The 23,849-nt window shown below is 41.1% G+C and overlaps 1 protein-coding gene across 12 annotated transcripts in view; it reads left to right on the top strand.

Moving 5' to 3' along the window:
• Positions 1-15,663: 15,663 nt before the first annotated feature.
• Positions 15,664-23,849, top strand: part of UNC80 (unc-80 homolog, NALCN channel complex subunit) — a 184,662-nt gene continuing 176,476 nt past the window's right edge. For all 12 annotated transcript variants that reach the window (XM_084778985.1, XM_084778984.1, XM_084778990.1 and 9 more), the window contains exons 1-4: positions 15,664-15,969; positions 16,917-16,965; positions 20,167-20,323; positions 21,391-21,692. In XM_084778985.1, coding sequence (XP_084635111.1) covers positions 15,878-15,969; positions 16,917-16,965; positions 20,167-20,323; positions 21,391-21,692 — 600 coding nt within the window. In that variant the 5' untranslated portion in view covers positions 15,664-15,877. The remainder of the gene's footprint in view (positions 15,970-16,916; positions 16,966-20,166; positions 20,324-21,390; positions 21,693-23,849) is intronic.

Here is a 23,849-nt window from a genome sequence, read left to right as displayed (position 1 = left end):
AAACCCAATTCACTGTTGGCTCTCTTTTCACTGGCTCTCCAGGGTGTTCATGAGTAAACCATGGCTCATTATCGTACTAAAATGCACACCTCTGGATGGAGATTTAAGAAAAGAATGCATTCAATGTATGAATGTATATTCAATGTATATACAACTATATAACAAGACAGAGCATGAGCAAAAAAAAAAATCCCATGTTATACAGATGAGACAAAAATATTGTGCCAAGGTAATGTGTATCCTAGCTTGGTGCAATGCGTCCTTGGGCAGCTCAACTGTCTTCTCGTTCCTGTATCTGGAAGGAATATACATAATAAATCCTTTCATTGTCCTTATCACTATCTCAAGTTCTTTGTTCCAGGACGTATAAACCTGGAACTGGTTGTGGGTGCCCACTGACCCCCAATATCAGCTGACATCGTTCCCAGGACTAGAAACTTCAAGTGGCTTAAGCACACATTCAATTTCTTAGTTCAATTAACTACTTAAACAAGTCGTCTACCTACTGTGTTCACTTCTCAGGGGCACAAGAAAACATCTAGTCACCCCAAATGTGCTCCAATAACAGACCAAAATATGATTTCACTAAAGTACAACTTAGTGAGACCAATAAGTTTATTGCATTTTCTTATTGAGAACAGATCAGGCATTACATACAGCGGCAGTGGTAACTGCATAAGCAACCAAGTCACCTCAAAATCCCACCATATCATGGATGCTGACTTCATAGAAACAACATCCTGAAATCTCTCTTTTAACCTTTTATTTTATTTTAGTATACACTAGCATCTTCTAAGATCACTTGTAGCTGGAGGAGAAATAGCTGGAATTGCAGGGAAAACTCTCCTGACCCTCCTTGGCAGGGTCAATAGCTCCATTACCATACATCTGGCTACCACTGCTTAGCGCTACTCTAGTTGTGACTGGTCAACATCCTAGAAAGGCATCTGGTTATAATGGGAGGAAAAGAAGCCATACAATACCATCTCAGGCATGGCTGGATCCAGACACCCAAAAGGTTGGTCAAGAACCTCTCTTCCCCCCAATCCAAAAAGCCAGTCATTCAAAGACATCATCAGGAAATTTTCCTTTTTAACTTTTAGGTCTCTTTCCTCTCTATATACCCAGTATAGTGAATAATTCTGAGTGACTTGCAAATTGTGACCAAAACACAACCTCACCTTTGTGTCCAGGTCTGTAAATATTACTCTATTGAAAAGTTATTGACATAAACTGAAGATTTGGGCTGACCCATGACTTTCAAATCACTGTCAGATAAGAAAACCCTGTTACTTGTAGAGAGTCTTACCAAGAGCCTCAGATATTATAATCCAGTGATAATCGAAACTTGGATCCTCATGGTGTAAAACACCATAGACCTGACGCTTTGCTTTGCATTTGGGTGTGGTCTTCTCTGTGGATTTAGTTTCTTTCCCTGGGCAGTTGCTGGTTTTACACCCTTCAGAGATGAAACTTAAAGGGATAATGGCAGGACAAGCACATCTAGAGACTGGCATTCTGTGCCCACTACAACTTAACCAGATCTTTCCTCTTTCCCACTGAGCACCTTAAGAGCTCAGCTCAGCTTCATGCTGCTGAATTTTCTGTCCCTTCCACGTGGCTCTTTTGGCCTCTGAATTCCTCACCCTATGACTCTAGATGTGGAGGCAGCTTTTACTTCAGCAACATCTAGAACCACCAGGTTTCTCCTTAGTACTAGAGTCCCGTAGGATTCTAATGCCTTCCAATATCTCAGCCTTATGGATCTCGTTTGGAAGTTTGTTAATCAGCCCTTTGGATGCCTGCACTAACCTGAGGCTCAAGAAGCTACCACCTCCCCACCAACGTTGAATTTCCATACACAAACACACACCAGAATCCCTTATCAATCTTCCCACATCAAACCACACTCTTTGTCCTCTCTGAGTGTCCTTGACTGGTGAGACAATCCTTGGTGTTACTCCCATTGCCCAATTATATACCACGGAAGGGGATGGTTTTCCACCTTGTCTTAGTCACTCACTGTTCTACTGCTGTGAGGAGACATCATGACCAAAGCAACTCTTATCAAAGAAAGCATTTTAATTGTGGTGGCTTACAGTTTCAGAGTCTGTTAGTCTGTTATCACGACCACAGGGAGGATGGCAGCAGACAGGCATGGCACTGGAGACGTAGCTGAGAGCTACATCCTGATCTGCAGGCAGAGAAGAGAAAGGGTGGCAGAAGAGGGAGCTGGGCCTGGCATGGGCTTTTTAGACCTAGATCCTCACTCCCAGTGACACAGTTCCTCCAACCAAGCCAACAAGGCCACGCGACCTAATCTTTCTCAAATGCTGCCCCTCCCTGATGCCTATGGATTCATATAAATAAATAAATATATATGTGTATATGTATATATGTATACATATGATCCCATGGGACCACTCTTATTCAGAAACCACACACATTTTCTCTTTGTGACCTAATATCAACTTAGCAGCATTTCAGATGCTCAAGCCAAAAGAATACCATTTTAATATGTTGTTTTTATATTTTTGGCTCTTCTCTCAATGTCTGTGCCTTCTGAGTGCAAAGTGGATAAAGACGAAATGGTACTGCTTTGTCTCCTAGAGCCCCAGAGGCATTCAGAGACAAGTGAAGGAAAGTCTTCCAGGACCAATCACAGCTCTGGATAAAGAGCAATCCACATTCACACAAAGTCCTAGCGGGAAAGGGCGAAGGATGGATAATGGGACGGAGGCGACTTCTAAGCAAAGGCAGAAAGTCTGAGTGAAAAGACACATCCAGAACATAAAATTACCTGGAATGTGTGTGAGTTCAGGAAAACGGAGCCCAGATATAACATTCAATATTTTAATAGGCTCTAAAGATGATCTTCTACTGTGAGAGCCAAAGAGCAGTTATTAAAGGTTTTTGACAATCATAAATGGCATTAGCTCAGCCAGGTGGGGGTTGGTGGGGTATACCTTTAATCCTAGAGGCAAAAAAAAAAAAGTATCTCTGAGTTTGAAGCCAAGGTCTACAGAGTTAGTTCCAGGACATCCAGGGCTACATAAAGAAGCCTGTATCAAAATAAATAATAGATAGTGGAAGGAAATAGTCCACTAGTATTATAACTCACTAGTATTAAGAGAGCCAGGCATAGTAGTACACACTTTAATCCCAGCACTGGGGCAGCTGAAAGAAGGTTCCAGCCAGCTTGGGCTAAATAGTGAATTGCAAATTAAGCCAGGCTTCAGACAGAGACCCTGTCTTTTAAATAGTAATTAATAAAAAAACTCCTAGAGGTTGTTGAGTCAGAGATATTCCTATTTATTCGCTTAGTCCTGGTGCGACTTGATGTGCTTGGGTGGGTTTGGGGGGGGCTCCACTTTACTGAGGAGAAGGGGAGAGGAAAAGGGAGAAGAGCGTCAGCAGGTGGGACCTAGAGGAAAGGAGCTTCGATTCCTATGTGAAGTAAATACATTTAATTTAAAAAGCAGTAAAGAATATGAAAAAAATCCTATTTATGAGGATTTTTCATACCTATAGCTGTGTCACTTCTGAAAACTAGGTGCTAGTTTTTTATCCCCACAATCAAAAGATACTGCCTGACATGGATTTTTAAAATCAGCTATTGCATTTGTTTTGTCAACATTTTACATTTCAATTTAAATGAATCCTTTAACAATTAGCGAAATAGTATTTTCTCATTAAATTTCAAGGGCTATAAAAAATGAGGTAAACACTGTGTCTTAGTTACTTTCCCATCACTGTGATAAACATCATGACCCAAAAGCAAGTAGAAGAGGGCGGGTTCATTTGTCTTACTGTTTATATAGCAGCATTGAGAAAAACAAAACAAGAACTCAACACAGAAACTACTGAGGAACACTGCTTGTTGGCTTGCTCCCCATAGCTTGCTCCACTTGCTTTCTTTCTCTTTTCCTTTCTTCCTTCCCTCCTTTCTTTTTTTTTGGGGGGGGGTGTGTGTGGGTTCTTAGAGGGAAGGTTTTGCTGCATAGCCATGACTGTTTTGAACTAACTTTGTAGGCCAGGCTGGGCTCAAACTCACAGTGATCCATCTGCCTGACTCTGGCTCCCCAGGGGCTAGGACTACAGGTGTGTGCCACTACACCCAGCTTTCAGCTTGCTTTCTTATCCTACCCAGGACCACCCGCCCAGAGATGCCATAGTCTATGGGACATGGAGTTCTCTTACAGTCATTAGAAATTAAGAAAATGCCCCCCACAGACAATGCCCACAGGTCAGTCCAACAGAGGCAGTTTGAAGCTCCTCTTTTCATCCTGGAACTCTGACAGATTCAAACACAAGTCTAGACATGATTGTTTTCTGTGGTTCCTATACTATATACTGTGTCTCTACTGTGCTGTAGGCGCTATGTGCTCTTGCACACACAGCCTCGCTGTCTGCTCATTTCACCTCTCATGATATAAAAGCAACAGAGAAGACATAAATAAATGAGTGTGGTTGTGTTCCAATATCGGTTAACTCATGGGAACCAGAGTCTGAAGTTCATACACTATTTACATTTACATTTTTGTATTCTTCCTTTTTAAAATTGTATTCCTAAAGAGGCAAAGGATCTGATATTTTCCCCCTGGCTTCGGTAAACTGGCACCTGATTTGGATAGGCACAATGATGTTTTATACGGTCGCTGCTCCTTATCTCACGGGGCAAAGGGGGAGGGAGAACCTGGGCAAGAGACAAGCCACTGAGGAGGCACTAATGCCCTCAGCTGAGTACGCGCTCCACCTTTCGCAGCCCAAAATAGTTTTAACTCCTGCTCTTCAGTGTGAACCCAACATAGACTTTAACTGAATTGGCTTCTTTGGGTGTCAGCTTTTGCTTGTCTGCAAGGAAGGTGGAATCATCCAGACGGTACCTGTAATTCACATGAAGCAACTAATTAGCAATTAACTGCCAATATTCTTTGGTGATCTTGATAATTCACAAATCATAGATTGCACTGCAATAGTGCACACACAGAAGAAAATGCAGAGACTGGCAGATTTTTACAAGTAAGTGGTATTTTGCCTCTTTCCTCACAATTAACCTGACACTCTGGTACCTTGATGCCATTTTTTTTCTTTACATCTGCCAGGTGCTTTTAGAATGAGTAAACATCTTCAGCCTCTCATCTATTTAGTCATTAATATAATCCTGTGAGGTATGTAGTCTTGCCATATTGGACACATAAGAGTGATGGGACATAATTCACCACCATTATATAAAATACAGCATGTGAAGACAAAAGCCGTAAGTTGAGCAAGGATTCGCTACTTGCAAATCCAGTTTTTTTTTTTAAATTTATAGCCAGATGGATGGCATCAAATTTAAAAAGGTGATACACCTATCTTTAGAGATGTCCTCTAGCTTGGGGCTGCCACTCACTCCTGTGATTCAGAATCAATCGTCCCGACCACATAGCCCTTGCTACTATTGATAATCATGGCTTACAACATGGCGTTTGCCCTCTCAACTCCTTCGTGTTCAACGCTGCCAAGGACCCTGTGGGTCAACAGCGGTCATCTATAGAGTAGGCACCATGAAAACCAGCTGACAGATTCACAGTGCCAGGCCTGTGCCCCGGGGGTCCTTGATCATGCATTGCATCAAGAGTTTTACCTTTTGGATGAGGGCACAACTTCCCATCTAGGAAACTCACCTTCTCACAATACCACTGTGAATTTATTCTATTGTAAATGAGCCCCTCCTCCTTCCTGTCAAACAAAACACCCTGATTGACTCCTTGAGCATTACTCCCCCCTGTACAATATATGAAGACTTATTCAGGCCCATGGAATCTGGGGAAGGGAAATAAGAACAAATATATTCACATGTAAGATTGTGAGAAATAGGAGGAAAGAAAGAAACAAGCATTTAAATTTAAAATACCAAAACTAGGTATCTGTGTAAGTTCTGAGCGTATTTGTAAAACACGAATAAGGCAGATGAACTGGGTTTGGTTTTGTTTGGAATATATTTTTATTAATTCTTCAAGAGCTTCATATAATACATTTTGATCATATTCAACTTCTTCCCCACATTCTTTCTATAGTCTTTCTAATAAAGTCAATTATTATAAATCAAGTTCCATTCATTAATTAAAGAATTTATGAGATTTGAGCGGGTTACATACACATGAACATTTCATGAGAACATAAATACAATTCTTTTAAATCATTTTATTTTGTTTTGTTTATGCGTATAAATGCTTTGCCTGCCTGTGTATCTCCACACAACATTCATGCCTGGAGAAGTGGGCACTAGATCCCATGGGACTAGAGGTTGGGTGGTTATGAGGCACCATGTGGGTGATGGAAAATGAGCTGGAATCCTCTGGAAGAGGAAGCAGTACTCTTGACAGCTGAGTCATCTCTGACCCTTCCTTGTATAATTCTTATGATCTCATAAGCAATATTCTTTTTAAAATACCAATTGTCCCTAAAGAGAAGAGGCCTAGGTCTTAGGAAAGCAAGAGTCTTGCCAGTCTCTTAATTGTCTCTGGTATAAAGGAAATTTTAAAAATATTTTACAGATTAACAGGAAATTTTAATTGAAGCAGTTTTCAAGGGACTATTTGGTATCTCCACTTTAACAGAATGGGTCAGCCTTTATTCAGACATAGGACAGAGTGAAAATGCATGAGTCTTTGTCATCACAGTGTGACAAGCACTGTGTGCAAAAATGAAGGCTGAGGACTGAAACTATTTTGAGCTGAAAAAGCAATAAATGAAAATGAGGACCTGGAAAAATGGCTTTAGTGGTTAAGAGTGCTCTCTGCTCTTGCAATGAACCAGTACAGGACCAAGCACCCATGTAGGAGGCTCACAGTTGCCTCTAACTTTGGCTCTAGAGCACTCACCTCCTTCTTCTAGGCTCTATGGGCTTCTGTACTCATGTATACATACATCCACACCCAAACACACACACACATCTCACACACACACACACACACACACACAGAGAGAGAGAGAGAGAGAGAGAGAGAGAGAGAGAGAGAGAGAGAGAGAGAGAGAGAGAGAGAGAGGAGGCCTACACACAAATAAAAAATAAATCTTTAAAAATAATAAGTAAAATGAACAAATAGTAATTTAGTAGGTATGTCTTCCAATCCCCGAAAATTGTCATACAACTTAATCACCGAAATCTGCAATTTCTTATAAAATAATCAAATTACTAAAGGTGTGGCTAATGTCATGATAGATAAAGGGTATTGGCCCAGGTGCCCCACATGCAGGACAAAGAAGCAAGTATCTTCATAAAATGGAAAATGGACATTGACAGAGGAGTGTGGGAAAGTCTGCACCATCTTATCAGTGACTGTAAGTATGCTAAAAGGAAATAAAACTTGCTCTAAAATTATTCTTTTATTTAGTTATACTCTCAGCAATTCGAGTATGACTTTAAAAACTAACCCTATCTTGATTACAAAATGCATCTTTCTCTTGCATTCTAGAATCTCTGTAGGGGAAAAGAGATCTTTGCGCTTGATACAGAAGTGTAAGACAGCTGATAGAAACCAGCAGTCTGTAGGGAATCTTCTAGTGAAATCATAAAAATTTCATATTTGATGATTCCAATTAAGTGGCTTCTGCATGGTGTCCAGAGTTAGCAGCCACCTTGTGCTCCGCAGGTCCCAGTTTGTACTGCTGAGTCACAGAAGCCTGTGGCTCAGAAAGGATGTGTTGGCTAATGAGCCCCATGAGATGTGAACAGAAAACGAAATGCAGTGTGGGTGCCATGTTCTCTTCTGTGCTTAAGTATGCGAGTTACATAACATGGGCTCTGACAGTGACCTACTCAGTGCTTACCCACTTTCCCCAGTCACTCAGCAAAGAAACATTGTGCATTATAATATTAAGTCAAAAATGACACCGAATGCTAAGCTATAGGATAATTCGTTGGAACAGCCCAAGGCTATGCCATCAGAGCAGAAACATAACACTAGTGATTTCACTGTACAGTGTTGCAAGTGCTTTAGCTATTTTTGTGGTAATACCAACACCTGCCCATTGTTGACACTTCTCCTTGTTGAATGTTGGGGGGGGTCTGTATTGTTTCTTCTCAAATCTAAAGCCATGTTGCACAAAACCATTAGGCAGGAGAAAAGCTGTCACTTGGCCTTTGAATCTAGGTTGGAAAAAATTCATTAGCTTCTACCAGCTTCTCCTGCTATACTCACTCCAAGTGCAGTAAGCGGTAAAATACCCTGAGACCCACACATAGGAAAGCTCCTAAGTGTGCATATGCTTCTTCTAATGGAGAGTTCAAGTCCCCAGCAGTCACCCAGTATGAACCATCACCCATGTGAGCGATCTTGGGCATGTGTCCCATGCAGAAACGGCAGTGCCAACCACATCTTACTGTTAAGGCACAAAGGACTCTAAATAAAAAGTGTCCATTTGAGGCTTCCCAGACTCCTGACTCACAGATCATGAACACTGTAAAAATCGTTGATTTTTGTAGCTAACATTTGGCCTACTCATTTGTCATGCAACAATAGAAAACACACGAGTGAGTTTCATCATCTCAAGAGCCTTACAGAATGGATACTCCTCTTATTCTTTGCAAATATTTTTAGCTTGCAAAAAAATAGGCTTCATTATAATAGATTTCACATAACCATAGCATTGTACTTTGTGACTATTTAGTCTCTTATTACCCTTTTAAGTCCCTGTGTTCACTTTTGTCTCCCCATATAGTCCCCCTATTTGATGTCATAATATACATACATATGTGTCTATGTGTCTGTGTGTTTGCTTCTACATAGAAGCAAAATGTTTGTCATCTGGACTATTTCACTTAAATGATGGCCCCAGTCCTATTCTTCTTTGTGGATGAATTATATATCAGCATCAGACTTTCTTTCTCCATTTTTTATATGACAAAACTATCCCCCAGAAATGCATCATGGCCATCTCAACATGACCTGGCTTGTGAGGATCACAAGGAGAGACACGGGTAGTCTGGGTCTGAGGCAAAGAGAGGACAATCATCCCTGAACTGCTTTCAAATTTAGCTCTTGACCGCATGAGCATTTGAGCCAGCTTTGGCTGCCTCTACAAATGCTATGTAGAAAACTTCTTGTCATATAATAACTTTAAAAGTGATCCCGAACTTGCCTCCCTGTGCTGAAGGAGGGATGCAGTCCACACTCTGAGAGCATGAGTGTGTGTCCAGGAGTTACAGAGAAGCCAAAACCATAGAAGGCCACTGAACCTTCACAGTCCTCGGTCTCTCTGCAGCCACTCTGCAGAGGTGGGGGTGGGTCTTTTGATAAGAGAGTTCCCAGGCAAACAGTGCTCAAATCAAGCGATACTCTGCATTAACAAAGATGCTGTGTTTCTATGCTGGATGCTACCAGGTGATCTTACTATCCTATGTGTCTTGGTCTCTGCCTCCACTATTTGTGCCTCACTCTAACCTACTTTAATTGTATTCCCTAATAAGAAGTAACAAACCATTGTCTCAAGCCATGCTTCTGAGAAGCTGAGTCAAAAGGGAGTATAAAAATAAATTATAATAATAAAAAATACTAAAGAATATATATGTATACACACACACATATATATGTCACCGGGAGTGGTGGCTTGCGGCTGTAATCCCAGCACTCAGAGAGGAAGAGGCAGATCTCTGAGTTCGAGGACAGCCTGATTTACAAAGTGAGTCCAGGAGAGCCAAGGCTACACAGAGAAACCCTGTCTCAAAAAACCAAAAGAAAAAAAGAGAAAGGAAGAAAATGCCGTCACTCAATTCTTATCTACGTGAAATTGCATGGCATTGTTTTGCACATTTAAGTTTCAAAATAAGTAACATTATAATTTTGAGGTAATTCTGAAATAATTCTGAAACTTTTTATTTCACTGAACATTAAGGAAACTTTTGTATGTTGATATGTAGAGTAAGACTCATGCATGTTATATGCTAAATGCTTTGTTTTGTGAATACATCATAAGCGTATGTATTAAAATGAGTCTTTCTACCCAGGAACATAGTTATTTTTTAAACCTTTAGATAGTTTATTTCATTTTTCACAAATATGTTCAGTACCGTTGATTAGACTTATTACTTGATGCCTTATGTAGATTCATTTTTATGTTTAAAGCTTAAAATATGATATTTTCAGAGAATGATGAACTCTATAGAACGCAAAACAGAGAAATGTAGTAATAATTTGATCACAGAATAAGAAGAAATATTTTAGGCACATTAATAGGCAATTTACATAAGAAGGTCGTGTTTGGGACGGTAACCAGGCATTTGAGGATGCTGAGGGCAGACGATCAGCATTGTCCTTTTCCTAAAGCAATCGGTGTACAGAGAGGGAAGGGACAGGAGAAGATGTACAGAATATAGGCAAATCATGGCAATCCGGCAGACTGAGGTGAGATTCCAGACTGAGGATGGATCGGGGATGCGAGACATATAAGGTATATCTATTTCTCCTACTTGGCAACAGATTTTTTAACTTCACCCTCCAGGGCTACAACACCAGTGTGACTATTTTCACACACTTCTGACTCTTAAGAACATGACACAAGCCGCCATGCTTTACATTCAACTTTGAAGGCATCGCCATCGAGTTAATGGAGGGGGCGGGGGTAGGATTCATTTCCAAAACTGTTTTTGATGGATTACTATGAACACCTTTTAAATGATTTTCATCAGCTCTCAGACACTTACATTAAAGCATTCCAAACTGGGTCTTACTGAAGCAATCTTCTCCGAAAACTCAGCCAAGGGTTCTCCTGTGCTCAGCTTATCTGCCAAGAACATTTTATTTTTGTACACATCTGGCAACTTGGCATCTGGCTACTTTCAAAACACACTCTCTTCTTTTATAAAGAGAGACCAGCCTTCAGGGACTGATATATATTGAAATGTCTTTCAATTTCCGCGTACATGTCTCTGAAAGGCAGTGACCTCTCAACTCTTTCTATCTAAGGCTGCCCCTCTCTTGAGACCACCTTTGGGGAAGTGCTATATTAACTACAACACCTCCCACAACTATAGCACCTCCCACAGTGAGATATTAATAACACTCACAGATACAGAGCTCAACCATCTACTATGGCGATTGCTATTGATCAGAAAACTGGTTCTTGACTTTTTTTCCAACATTGCTCACCCGAGTTAAGAAGACATGTGTGACAGGATATCATATAGACAACACACGGGGAGACAGCAGGCTGTTTCCCAAAAGGCAAAAGAGCTGGGGTATGGTTTTACTGGGTGTCTGAAGAGCAAACCGTAATAGTAATATTGATTCCACAGTAAGATGTTGTTTTGAAAGCTGACATTGATAGTGCTTGTTATAGATTCCTCCTATCCTCCACATGATGCTCTGCCTCAAGGGCACCCAGGAATGGAAAATGGCATTAACTCTTCTTCAACTTCCACCACAGTGTAATTCTTTTCTGTCCTTAAAGAGAATTCATGAGTGTGGCTCAGTACTTCTTCAAACACCCCAACTACAAAACACTCTACTATGCTCGAAAGTTGCATCAGAACTTTGAAGCCTGGCTGCAAAGTTTTTACTTCACCATTCACCTCAGACTATCAAGTGAGTAACCTTATCTTTCTGGGGCTCAGTTTTCTTCGAATGTTGATTATTCATCTTACTGCATTGTTGCACACTTAATACAAACCTGGATATATAGCGCACATTTGAAAATATCTCTACCCTCACCATCAAACTCATTGTTAGAAAATGACTATCAATCAATTCATATCTGACGTAGGTCATCAGGCCCGAATGTTCATATGTTATCTTTCATCTTTTCCTGAAAGCTGTGTTTCTGCTATTCTTACTTTATCATTTCCAGTCATGGGAATTGTTCTCTTTCCAGGATGAAAAATCCAACTCTACATCAGATATTATCCCCTTCAGAATTTACTGATTATTTTTCCTCATATAAACTCAGCATTGCCTTATCCAATAACTTTCTTGTCCATAAATATGTCATTTTAAAATACCTTCTGCACAGCGACTTTAAAAGACAATTTTCTCCTTTATTTCCCATCCTCTTTCTTTGGTGACACAGTCTCACTAGTGTATCATATCGCTGTGGCTCTCTGTAACCTTATTATGTAGAACAAGCTGGTCTTGAACTTGTGGCAGTCCCCCTACCACTACATCCTGAGTGATGGAATGCTGGGCACATGCCACCACAACATACAAGGTTCCCTACACAATTAATCAGTTTTAATATAGAATCCAGAAACTTAGCTCTTAGAACTTAGAACCAAGCATGTGGAGAACTCATATCTGCAAACAACTTGCATGGACTTGTGGGTAGCAAGTGACTTCACAGTTGTCAAAAAGTGAAAGCGATTGGAATGTCCCTCTGTAGGAGGCACCAGCTCCTTGTGCTCGCAAAAAAGCACTAGGGAAGCCAGGGATGTGAAGCACATAGGGTTGTCTCTTAGAAGGGAGAGATGCACAGCCTGTTTTCCACCCAGAAGGCTGGGAGTGGATGTGGTTGATAGCCTTATGACCTCCATGTGGCCAGACCACACCTACTCCCACAGATCCTCATCAGGATCTTGTTTGTCTCAGTCAGCCTATTGCACTATAGGATCAATCTATGGACTCTTAACATGAATATGTTTATCTTGATCCCATTTCCTCTATAGGAACTATCTTTAAAGAAGATGTCACTTGCACTTTACAAGAGTTTCGATGTAGTCATGTCTTAAGCTTTTTATGCACATGCACATGGGATTGAGTTCATTCACATCAGGAAACTTTTTCCAAATTTTGATGCACCTAAATATGCCTAAAATAAACCACTTGAGGTCAAACTCTCTTTGAACCAACTCTACCTACAGAATTGTGCTGAATTGAGCTGCCTTTTTCTCTCTCCTAGCTCAACACTCTGCTGATTTTGATTGCTGCAGAGACCCTGAATCCTTCATGGTTACGATGAGATCATGTTTGTTAATACAAAGAAATGAGCTATCAAGCTACTAAAAGTTGAGAAAATTTAAGCACGTGAGCACGCACACAAATGTGAAACAGCCTGTCTGAAAAAGACACATATTGTGTGATATTCTGGGAACAGCACAACTCTCCAGGCAGTAAAAAGATCTATGGTTGCTAGGGGTCAAATGAAGAAAAAATAGAACTGCATAGGCTGAGCATGGGGGAATCTGAGCCAATGAAACTGCATTATATGCTACTGTAATGATGGGTGTGTGGCATTATTGTGCAAAACACATATAATCGTGCTATTCAGTCAGCACTATTATCAACTATGAGTTTAGTTAATAATAATTACCAATATTAGTAAATAAATAATAAAGATTACATCACAATAAAGCAAACCATTAATCATAGGAAAAACTGTGGGTGGAGGGCAAAAGAGTATATGGGAACGTGCCATGGTCTGTTCAGGTGTTTCTACTAGCTTGAAACTTCTGTAAGATACAAAGCCTATTAATATTGTTAAACACAGAAGGTTTGCATAAACCACTTCATAGCAGCATCCAAAGCAGAGTTTCATTGAATTTCTAGGAGAAAGTATGTGTGGACAGAAAAGTATGGGAGTTTTTAGGGCTACTTTTGATTTGATTTTGTTAATGGGCACTAGCTTAGCGTAAAGTCATCTCTTTTGGACAGCATCCTTTCTGACAATATTCTAAAGCTGATATCTCCTATCAAGCCAAACCAAGTCCCTCTTTCAGTTCCTATATATTAGCCTGAGTCTCATCTGCAATCATGTTTCAGTGACTTTCTATAGAATACTAACCACAGGATGGTCTTTCTACCATGTTGCCTCCTCTGAAGTCCACGAGCACTTGCCCAGCTCTGTCCTGGTGGTGATCACTGAAACTTCCAATGGAGAACCTAGAACAACCCACCAATGCCTGCTACCATCTGATCAGAAGCATCCTTCCTCCTTGCCTATTTTTCTTTTTAAATGGAATCACCATCTATTCAGTTGTTCAAAACTTGAAGATTTGGTTGGTGTTTTCTGACAGCATCATTGACAAGAGACTGTTAATGTCTTGCCACAGCTTTTCACTTTCATAGAGTATGCATCTAGCAAATGGTGGGTGGGTTAGAGTCCAAACCTTAACTGCTTTTCAGCTGCTGGTTTCTTTCCCTTGTGCCCACTTGGCCATCAAATCCTACGATGTCTAGCTTATAACTTTAGTGTCATGACATTGACTCAGGTTCTCAGAGAATACTTTTCTAGTTCCTCTTTTCACTCCATTCACATCAACTACACACAAAGGATGTTTTTACTTCCTGTCCAGCAACAGATACCTGTCTGTGTTTTCTTCCTTGTCCTTCGGCTGATAACTGGACCTGTGCTCATGTTTGCTATAAAACTCTTCCCTGCGTGCAGCTGTCTTCCCTTCAACACTACCAACATAGATACAGTTTCCTGGTGTATAAATATACTTAATAAATATTCATTGAATACATTTTATCTAGTCTCTATCTTTGTCTGTTTTAAGATCTATTTTTTTTCTGGGCATGCACTTCCATAATGCTGGCCCTCAGAAGACTGAGACAGGGGGAGAGCAGAAAATTTAACAGCAGGTTGGACTCCCCAAAAAGACAATACTAAAGTAATTACTAAAATTTTTAGATCCTTATTAGGCAATATCTTCAAGAAAGTAAAGGAAAAGTTTATTTCTGGGTCTTAAAGATCACTATGTATCAAAGAATTTTCTTCATATGGGGTATATGTGCTGTTCTCAGACAATATCATGTCCTGTCTCATAAGATGAAGGTCTAAGATCTGACCGTCATTTCATGTTTGTACTCATATCTCTGTCCAAAAAGGGTTAGCCTACATTTTGATGTTGTTTGTTTGTTTCCTTTGTTTTGGTTGTTTGCAGGCAGATACATATACAGCATTGGCATTGTAGTCAGGCTGCGTCACCTCACCTCACTCCACTTGTCTCTGTGTTAGATAATACTTTTTAAAGGAACACAGCTATAAACTATGTGGGCATTTGATACACAGAAGTAAAATGGCAGTAATCACCAGAGTGAACAAGACCACCAAAATGCATTGACTGACTTATAATAAATCATGTTTCGCGTAATTCAACGTTGATCTGAAACTACCTGAAACCCAGGACTGGTTAGTTTGTGTCACCCTGCTTTGGTAAATCAAGCCTGTTTTACAAGTACAAAACAAATTCTCACGTAGGAAAACTTCTCAGTTCCCTCTCACTTCCCAGCCTGCCTCCTGCCCTGATTTCATTTTCTAGTGATTTCCTCCTGCTAAACCCGAGATGGACTGCTGACCTCTTTGCAAGAGGTGCGAATGATGCCAGAGTTAGCAACTGCTCTGCGGCTCTCCAAAGCTCCTCCTCCCCAGAGGTCGACAGTCCTAAGGACGCAGAGGTTAGGAAGCAGGACAGGGGACACTCCTGGGGTGCACTCCGAGAGGAGCAAGCAGAACCCTGGGTGCCGAAGAGGCCGCGCGGGGGACCGGCGTGCCCGTGCCATGCGGAGCGTGGACTCCCGCGGCCACCCCGCAGCTGCAGCCCCGGCCCCCTGCTCTGCTCCGCGGCTGGGCCGCCCCGCGCGGGCCGCTGTCCACAGTGGGAGGTGCTGAAAGCAGGGCGCGGGGGCGGCGGGCCGGCCGGCTGCTCCGAGCGCCCCCCTCCGCGCCGCGCCGCTCCTCCGGCCCTCCCCTCCTCCATCAGCCATGTTCCGCGCGCGGGGAGGGCTGGGGGAAGGGGCGAGAGCCGGGGGCCGGCGGCGAGGAGAGCCGCCTCTGCCTCGGGGAAGGAGGGGATGAGAGCTGGGGGGAGCAGCGCGACGAGGAGGAGGCGGCGGCGGCGGCGGCGGCCGGCGAGGAACCCGCGCTGGGTTCTGCGGTAGGACTCCCGGGAGCCACCATCATGGTGAAGAGGAAGAGCTCCGAGGGCCAGGAGCAGGACGGCGGCCGCGGCATCCCGCTGCCCATCCAGACCTTCCTGTGGCGGCAAACCAGGTGAGGGGCGCCGGGCAGGGTGCGCTCGGGGTCGCCGGGTCGTCGCCACCGCAACCACCCAGCCACTGAGGCCGCGCCGCAGCCTGCAGTTAGCAACGTCTCTAGGGGTGGAAAGCGAGCCCTCTGCAACCCACTTAAAAGCACGCATTAAAAAAAAAAATTCTCACTGAAGTTTGACAACAAGCAGATTGGCAGTTTTCTAATACATATATACATCACTGAGGGGGTGGGAGGGCAGAGACCTTGGGCAGAGGGGGCGGGGAGCCAGGAAGGTAATTGGGACTGGTTCCGCTCTCGCCTCCAATTCCCCCTCCATCTCCTGCTGTAATCCCTGCCTGGTGACCTGTTGTTTTCTAGCTTGTTTGGCATATCTGCTGTGCCCACTTGTTAACCATTTTTGCTTGGATTTAGTCAGCATCCTCTTCATGGCTAAAGCCCCTGGGCAAAATGATATTTGATAGATTTTTTTTCACCTGGCCAGGCCTGACACCCCTGCCAATAAACAGTAAAGGGCCTTCCTGTTATTCTAGAGATTGAGTACACATGGAACTAGCTGGTGAGACTTATGACCCAGACCTGTGCGCTTTTTTTTTTTCTTTTCTTTTTTCTTTTTCTTTTTTTCTCTTCAGTTTTTAAGATAACTGCATTCATGAGGAATGCGCCCCTCCTGACCATTGACGATTTAGAATCCGGTTAGGTAAAAGTCTACAAAGTAAGCGTGGCATGGACAATTGTAAAAGGCCACGTCTTTTTCATGTATGTAATTAATGTGTAAAGGCAAATGTCGTCATCTGTCCAACCCCAGCTCATTAACAAGCTATAAGGAAGGATGAAATCTGAGTTGCGTGGAGCCATGCCCTACTCGGTGAACAATATGTCACAAACATGCTTTAAAAAATAGTTTTGCTCATGTTTATAACAAAAGCCTTTACTATTTTTTTTTTCAGTGCATTTTTGAGGCCTAAACTGGGGAAGCAATATGAAGCATCTTGTGTGGTATGTGGTTTTTCCTCACCACTTAATGATTATTTTCATATTCTCTGTGTGTGATAATATAACCCGAGGAGGGACTGAATCATATTAACTCCACAAGTTAATTAAATTAACAAATATCAGTGAGTATTTGCCATGTACCAGACATAGTTCTATACTGTTGGGGTAGGGCAAAGACATAAATGAAATACAGAGTTTACGTGCTAGCATGAGGCAGAAAGCCTGCAGATGGATATAAATATAAATATAGATACAGATACAGATATAGATATAGATACAGATATAGATACAGATATAGATATGATAGACGGTGAGAAGCACTATGGAGAAAAGTAATGAAGTATATTAGAACTACAGTAGGGGTTTTATTTTATAGGCAGTGGGTGGATAAGGCTTAATTGCTAGTGTGATGCTTGGGCAAAGACATAAGGGATGCAGGAAGGAATCCTGTCTTCAGAGAAGAGCAGAGAGAACTACAAAGGACCTTAGCATCAAGTAGGAAGGAGCTAGAGGAATGGGAGGGATTGAGGGGGGCAGCGGAAGAGAGGCAGCGACAGTAGAATTGGGCCCAAGAGGACCTTTTAGGGAAGATTAGAAGTCAAATAATTATTCAACAAAACAGAGACCATTATGTTCTCATCATCTGTACAACGAATGACTGTGGAGTACTTAATAAGCAATTCTGTATGTTTATGTCTTGCACACATTCTGCAGGTCGTGAAAATAGTGCTGGCAATGTTTATACAGAATGAAGCAAACTTGTCCTGAGGTTCTAAAGGAATCACATTGCCTTATGGGACCTATTTTGCAAACTGAGAAAATAAGGCACAAAATTATGAAGCAAAAGTGAAATGAATTTTAACAGCTCCATGAATGGCTTTAGATTCCGTATAGTATGCTGGGAAAGTGGAAAGCTGCCCATTTCCACGCTGCCAAACATATTTATAAGTAGCTGTGTGGATGGTCCTCTAGTATGGACTTCTGAAGTGGAAAATCGACAAATTATGATGCAAATCAACTGGGAAGCTAAACACACACGCGCGCACACACACACACACACACACAGGAACATGGAGGCACTGGCTTTGTTGAGTTGTCAAGAAGGTATTTTGAAACCTATCTTTCTTAACAGTATCATTGATGGAATTTCTTGTATCTGAGTCATTTCAATAACCTGACACTTTAAGACCTTCCTTAAACTATACTGGCACTCACTAGAGCTTAAAATAGCCAGGACATTTTTCTATTCTTGGTAAAGATATATATGATGATCTTTAAAGTGCTCACAAAATAGCAAGTAGTTCGGTTTCAGGCATGTAAGTAGATAAATAGAGAATGAGGCAAATTGATAACAATATAGGGCACAAGTATGGAATTTCAAAAGTTATTAAAGAAAGTTACATTAGCAATGTTTAAGAAGAAATGGCATCAACTACCCAGTTCTTTGAGGTTATGGGATTGAGCAATTCATCCTTTTTGATGTATCTGTGTACCTTTCACTAATAAAAATTATTATTTTTTTGTTTTTGATCTGTTTTTAGTAAGAAAAGAAATAGTTCTCATTAGATGATCCCAGTAACAAGTCACTTTTTGCCAAATATCTTAATAGTTACAATAATACAGTTAGAATATGCAGGGCTTATATTACAGCCTCTACAAGACAATCACTCAAGTGTATTGACCAGTCAGGGCTCCGAAGCATGAATCACATTCTTATGAGTTAAATCTACATTGACTTTGTTCTTATAGCTGGTCAGTACTTTAAACAGACACTCTCTACCCTTAACAGAGAAAACAAAGCAAAAGGTGTGTGGGTCAAACTTGTCTCTTGTAGTTTTCTTAGCTCTCGGAACACCTATTAGACAGGGATAGAAAAATTATTAAAACAAGAGGCAAAGACGACTCATTTGATGGCTGTTTCTCTCCTCTCCCTTCCTGGTTTAGTTAAGGAATCCCTTGGTTGCATCATTGCTTTAAAGATGAAATGAGTCAGTAGCCTCAAATCAGATTTTTCTGAAATAGTTTCGTATCTCCGTTAGCACCTGTTGAGCACACTGACATAAATTCCATTTCTCAAGATACTTTCATGAAACACATTTTGTTTTGGCCTAGAGTTATGGTAGCCACTTTGAATACTCAGCAACATTTTTTTTATTTAATTTTTAAAAATGTTAGTTTTCTTAATTTATTCAGATTACAACTCAATTGTTATCCCATCACTTGTATCCTCCTATTCCTCCCTCCCTCCTGCTTTCACCCTATTCCCCTCCCCTAGGTCTATGACCAAGGGGGACCTCCTCCCCCACTATATGGTCATAGGCTATCAAGTCTAATCTTGGTAGCCTGCTTATTCTTTCTTTGAGTGCCATCAGGCCTCCCCACCAGGGGGAGGTGGTCACATATGGAGCACCAGAGTTCATTTCAGAGTCAGTTGGGGGCATCTTTTTAAGAGGACAGTGGTAGCTCATGCAGTCTTGCCTTCACATGGTGTCACATCTACACCTACATGTTGCTGATGCCTGAAACTCAGCAACATTTTTAAAGAAAGTATTATAAGTATATTAAACATATAATATCTTGACACCAAGTCTGTTGCTATGTGAAGAAGCCTATTTTCTGACATTTAAAACAATTTATTTATTTATTTTAGGACATGCTGTTCAATTTATTATTTTTCACATATACATTTATATTATTACACATTTGTATAACAAACTACAGACCAGATAGTTTAGTTTTAAAATTAAGCTTAGTTGTTTAGGGGTTAAGATATTTTTATGTCTAGATAGGTATTTTTAGCTTAATAGAGATGAGATATGACAGATATTGATTTACATTCAGAATTTTAGACTCATCAAGATAGGGGAGATGTTTTTTTCAAGGTTGCCAAGTACAAATAGGCAAAACACTATGAGTGCAACAGTTATATAATACCTGAAGAAGCATGCTTTAACAGAAATAAAAACACAGATGATTTCAGAACGCAGACTATATACCCTATAGCTCGAAAGCCTACAAACTGGCAGTTAACAATGACCTATGGTTGACTCACTGCAGGTCAATGTGCGCCTGGCAAATACGGGAGTGCCCCCTAAAAAATTTTGAGCTCTGTGATTATCTTTTGTAATATGTAGCGTTTTAGCATTAATTTTAATAGTCTCCAATTCTTTATTTTGTATGCTTCCTAAACATTGCAATCTGCAGTCCTTCGAGCGAGTATTGGTAGAAAACAAACTGCATGGCCTCTCCCCAGCCCTCTCCGAAGCCATCCAGAGTATTTCCAGGTGGGAGCTGGTGCAGGCCGCCCTTCCTCATGTTCTCCACTGCACTGCCACCCTGCTGTCAAACAGGAACAAACTAGGTGGGTGTTCCAGCATTGTTCAGTTATTCTTTCCTTTATGTGTGACGTGTACAAGAACACATGTAAAGTAGTTACTACCCTTCTGAGCACTCTGCTTGCATTATCTCACATAATTATCATAGAATTTCATCCCTATCAATACCATCACTATTGGCATTTTACCAAAGGGACCAGGCTTCCTTGTTTGTAGTTTTACACATGTGAAGTACTCTCCGCTCAAATGTTAAAACAGCATCAGGAATGTCAGGTGCACTAAATACTCTGACCCGGTCTGTGACTTACCATTTATCCTTCCAGTTCCTAATGCAAATGGTTCATGAACTTGGCTTAGTCTCCTAAGGCAGTAGTTCTCAACTTTTCTATTGTAGTAACCCCCAATACATTTCTCATGTTGTAGTGACCCCTGATCATGAATTTATTTTTGTTGCTACTTTAATACCTATTATTTTGCTACTGTTATGAATAGTAATATAAATATTTTTGGATATAGAGGTTTGCCAAGGGGGTCACAAGCCATAGTTGAGAACCACTGTTGTAAGGCCATTTTCTCAGCTTCATTGTATTATTTATAGATAGATAGATAGATAGATAGATAGATAGATAGATAGATAGGCAGGCAGACATATGATACCTATTTATAGATGATAAATTGCTTTTGTCACTAAGTAATATTTTCTAGCCATTTCTTCTATGTTGGGGAATTCAGCTTTCATCTCATTCCCTCCCTTTGTTTGTGTTTCTACTTTGATATTATAGGGCCCTTTTCAGGTCAGGCCTAAAATAGAATAGTTTTTAATCTTCACTGTCTATACTTTTCATCATGATAAGGCAGGCCTCTTTGGTAAAATACTTAAAAATCATGCTGATAACATACGGTAGCATGCTGTTCTGGAGAGATCGTGGCCAGTAAGAAAGAGCCCCAAGTGGAAATGAGCCTTATAAATACTAGTTGCTTGAAGTTTGGAGTAATGATAGTGTCTCCTATGAAGAACTTCTTTTTTTCTCTGTACCTCCATATTCTGGTCAGATAATTTACCTGTACCTGGCTGTGTGGTTACCCCATGCAGGCCACCAGGATAAACTGGGTGTTGCTGAGACAAAACTCCTTCACACCCTGCACTGGATGCTTCTAGAGGCCCCGCAGGACTGCAACAGTGATCAGTTTGGGGGTACAGACCGAGGCTCCAGCTGGGGTGGCAGCAGCAGCGCTTTCATCCACCAGATTGAAAACCAGGGTTCTCCCGGGCAGCCTTGCCGAAGTACCTCCAATGATGAGGAAGAGACCAACAGAAGGAAGATCTTCCAGAACTCCATGGCTACCGTGGAGCTCTTTGTGTTTCTGTTTGCTCCTCTGGTGCACAGGATAAAGGTAAACAGTAGGCTAATGTTAGATGTGGTGGGATAGAAATGAGTGAGATGAACATCCGAGGATGCTTCCACATCTCTTCGCCTGTGTCTTTGGATGATGTTGCATCAGCCTGGTAACCTGAAACACTGGCTATTACTTTAAGAAACCACAAGCCTCCTTATACCCTTTACCTACTCAAAACCCTTCAGCGTGTTTACAAGCATCAGACAACGGTGCTTCCAAAATTGAATGTGTTATGCACGTCCAAGTATGATTTACAGCTTAGAGTCTTGTCTTGGTTTCTCAGCTGTTAGTCTCTAACAGGCCACCTCAAGGTCCAGCTCCGGGAGTGACAAGAGCCATTCTGTGGAAGTGCTCTTGGCGTTTGCTCTGCATGCTTTTCTGTCCTCTCTTCCTCTCGTGGTCCTCTCAAACGCAACTGCAATCCCATCATTCCCGTGAAGCTGTTTCTCGCGCCTTCTCCATGTGGACAGTCACGAGCCTCTCTCTATGTCCATAGCCCTTTGAAACTACCTGTATCATAATACAGGATCTGAGGCAGAAGTTTCCAATGTTATGTGCGAAGGCCTTTTGACAGTGGTGTAAAACAATTGGAATTGTATCTGAAAGCATTTTCAAGGAATAAAATAGAAAGCACAGGGTTCCATATTATACCTAGTATGGTAATTTTCTAGATGTATGAGCCTGGTTATGTCATTTTGCCTCATATCTCATTTTCATAAAATCATCGATACCCCCCAACGCTGTAAAATAGATGCGAGGACGTACATATTATATTCCATTTCAGAAACAAGACAAGAGATGAGAAACTATTCATGTGCTTAGGCGCTCCTCAGTATTGTAACTATAATGAATAACTATGCCATTTAGCCATCAGTATATGAAGGTGGGTGGACTATTAATTACTAGGAAAGAGATGACAGAAAAAGCATTGTTTGTTAAACACATTCATTTTTTAATGTTGTTCAATCAAATTGTTTTAAAAGATTTAGCTTTATAATGCTAAAGGTTTTTTTTTTTTTTAAATAAGAGTCACTGAATCGAAAGTATTTCTTCAATTGAGATTGGTCGTATCCATCCTGCTTACGGGACCTGTAGGCCCTGACCTCTGCTTCCCTCTTCAGCTTACTCATTTCCTTCAGCATTACTGTACAGACATTCATAACCTTATTCTTATGATCAGGTCTCTGAACTGTTTTTCCCCTGCAGCATTTACTCCTGCCCTCTCTCTTCACATCCTCATGTGATTATCTATCTCCCTCCAGTTGTAATCTTGTCACTGTCAGATGTCAACACATAAGGTTCTTTCACTGCTTTGCACCACAAGGATTTCACCCTGTGTTTTGGCTTAGCAACTGTCGCTGCCAGGAGTTATCATAGGTGTTTGAGAACATCTTTAATGTCCATTATTCATACTTGAAGAGAAATTCTAAATGAAGAGATGCTGGGATGCTCTTTTCCTAAGTCACAATCATATTTCTAGTGTCCAGATGAGTGCGTGGCTCTCATTAAGTGTTTTTTTGACTGACTCACTGAGAAGACCCAAGATGTTACCAGGAGCCATTGAATGTGGGTACATGATCGTTAAACATGAAGAAGACAAGGGAAATAGTTCTCAAAAAAACAGCCCATGGAGATGTCCAGGGGTCAACAAATAACATCTGAATTGGAGAAACGGATGTCTACAGTGGCTGCAATGTTATTTGGAAGACATGGTGGAGACTTCAAGACTTAGAAACAAATGACACTACATTTTGAGTTCAGTGCCTGGCAATGGTTACTGTATCACACTGAGTAATTTATTTTTAAATCTATGACAAATTTGAGAGCATTTGGAGGAGTAAACAAGTCATAGTACTCAACCTAAAACATAGAAGGACATCAACAAAGCTTTGTTGTTTGAGTGTTAGTATTTTATTGCTACCAGCATTTTGTATTAATGGGAGAGAGATGCTAAATGCACTTAAGCAGATATGAAAGGATTAAAATGCTCTCTGGAAGCCCTCCAAATTTTAGTAGTGGCCTGGAGCACTTACCAAGGAGTCAGTATAGAAGGACACGGTGCAGTGACAGAAAAATTGTAAATAACTATTATTAGCTATATTGCTAGAATAAATTTTGTAGCATCATTTTCATTGCTGTTTTGTTCTAGATATT

Source organism: Acomys minous (genome assembly GCF_964271855.1).
Source record: "Acomys minous genome assembly, chromosome: 4".
NCBI classification, from domain to species: Eukaryota; Metazoa; Chordata; class Mammalia; order Rodentia; family Muridae; genus Acomys; species Acomys minous.
This window is presented reverse-complemented; position numbering and strand designations above follow the sequence as displayed.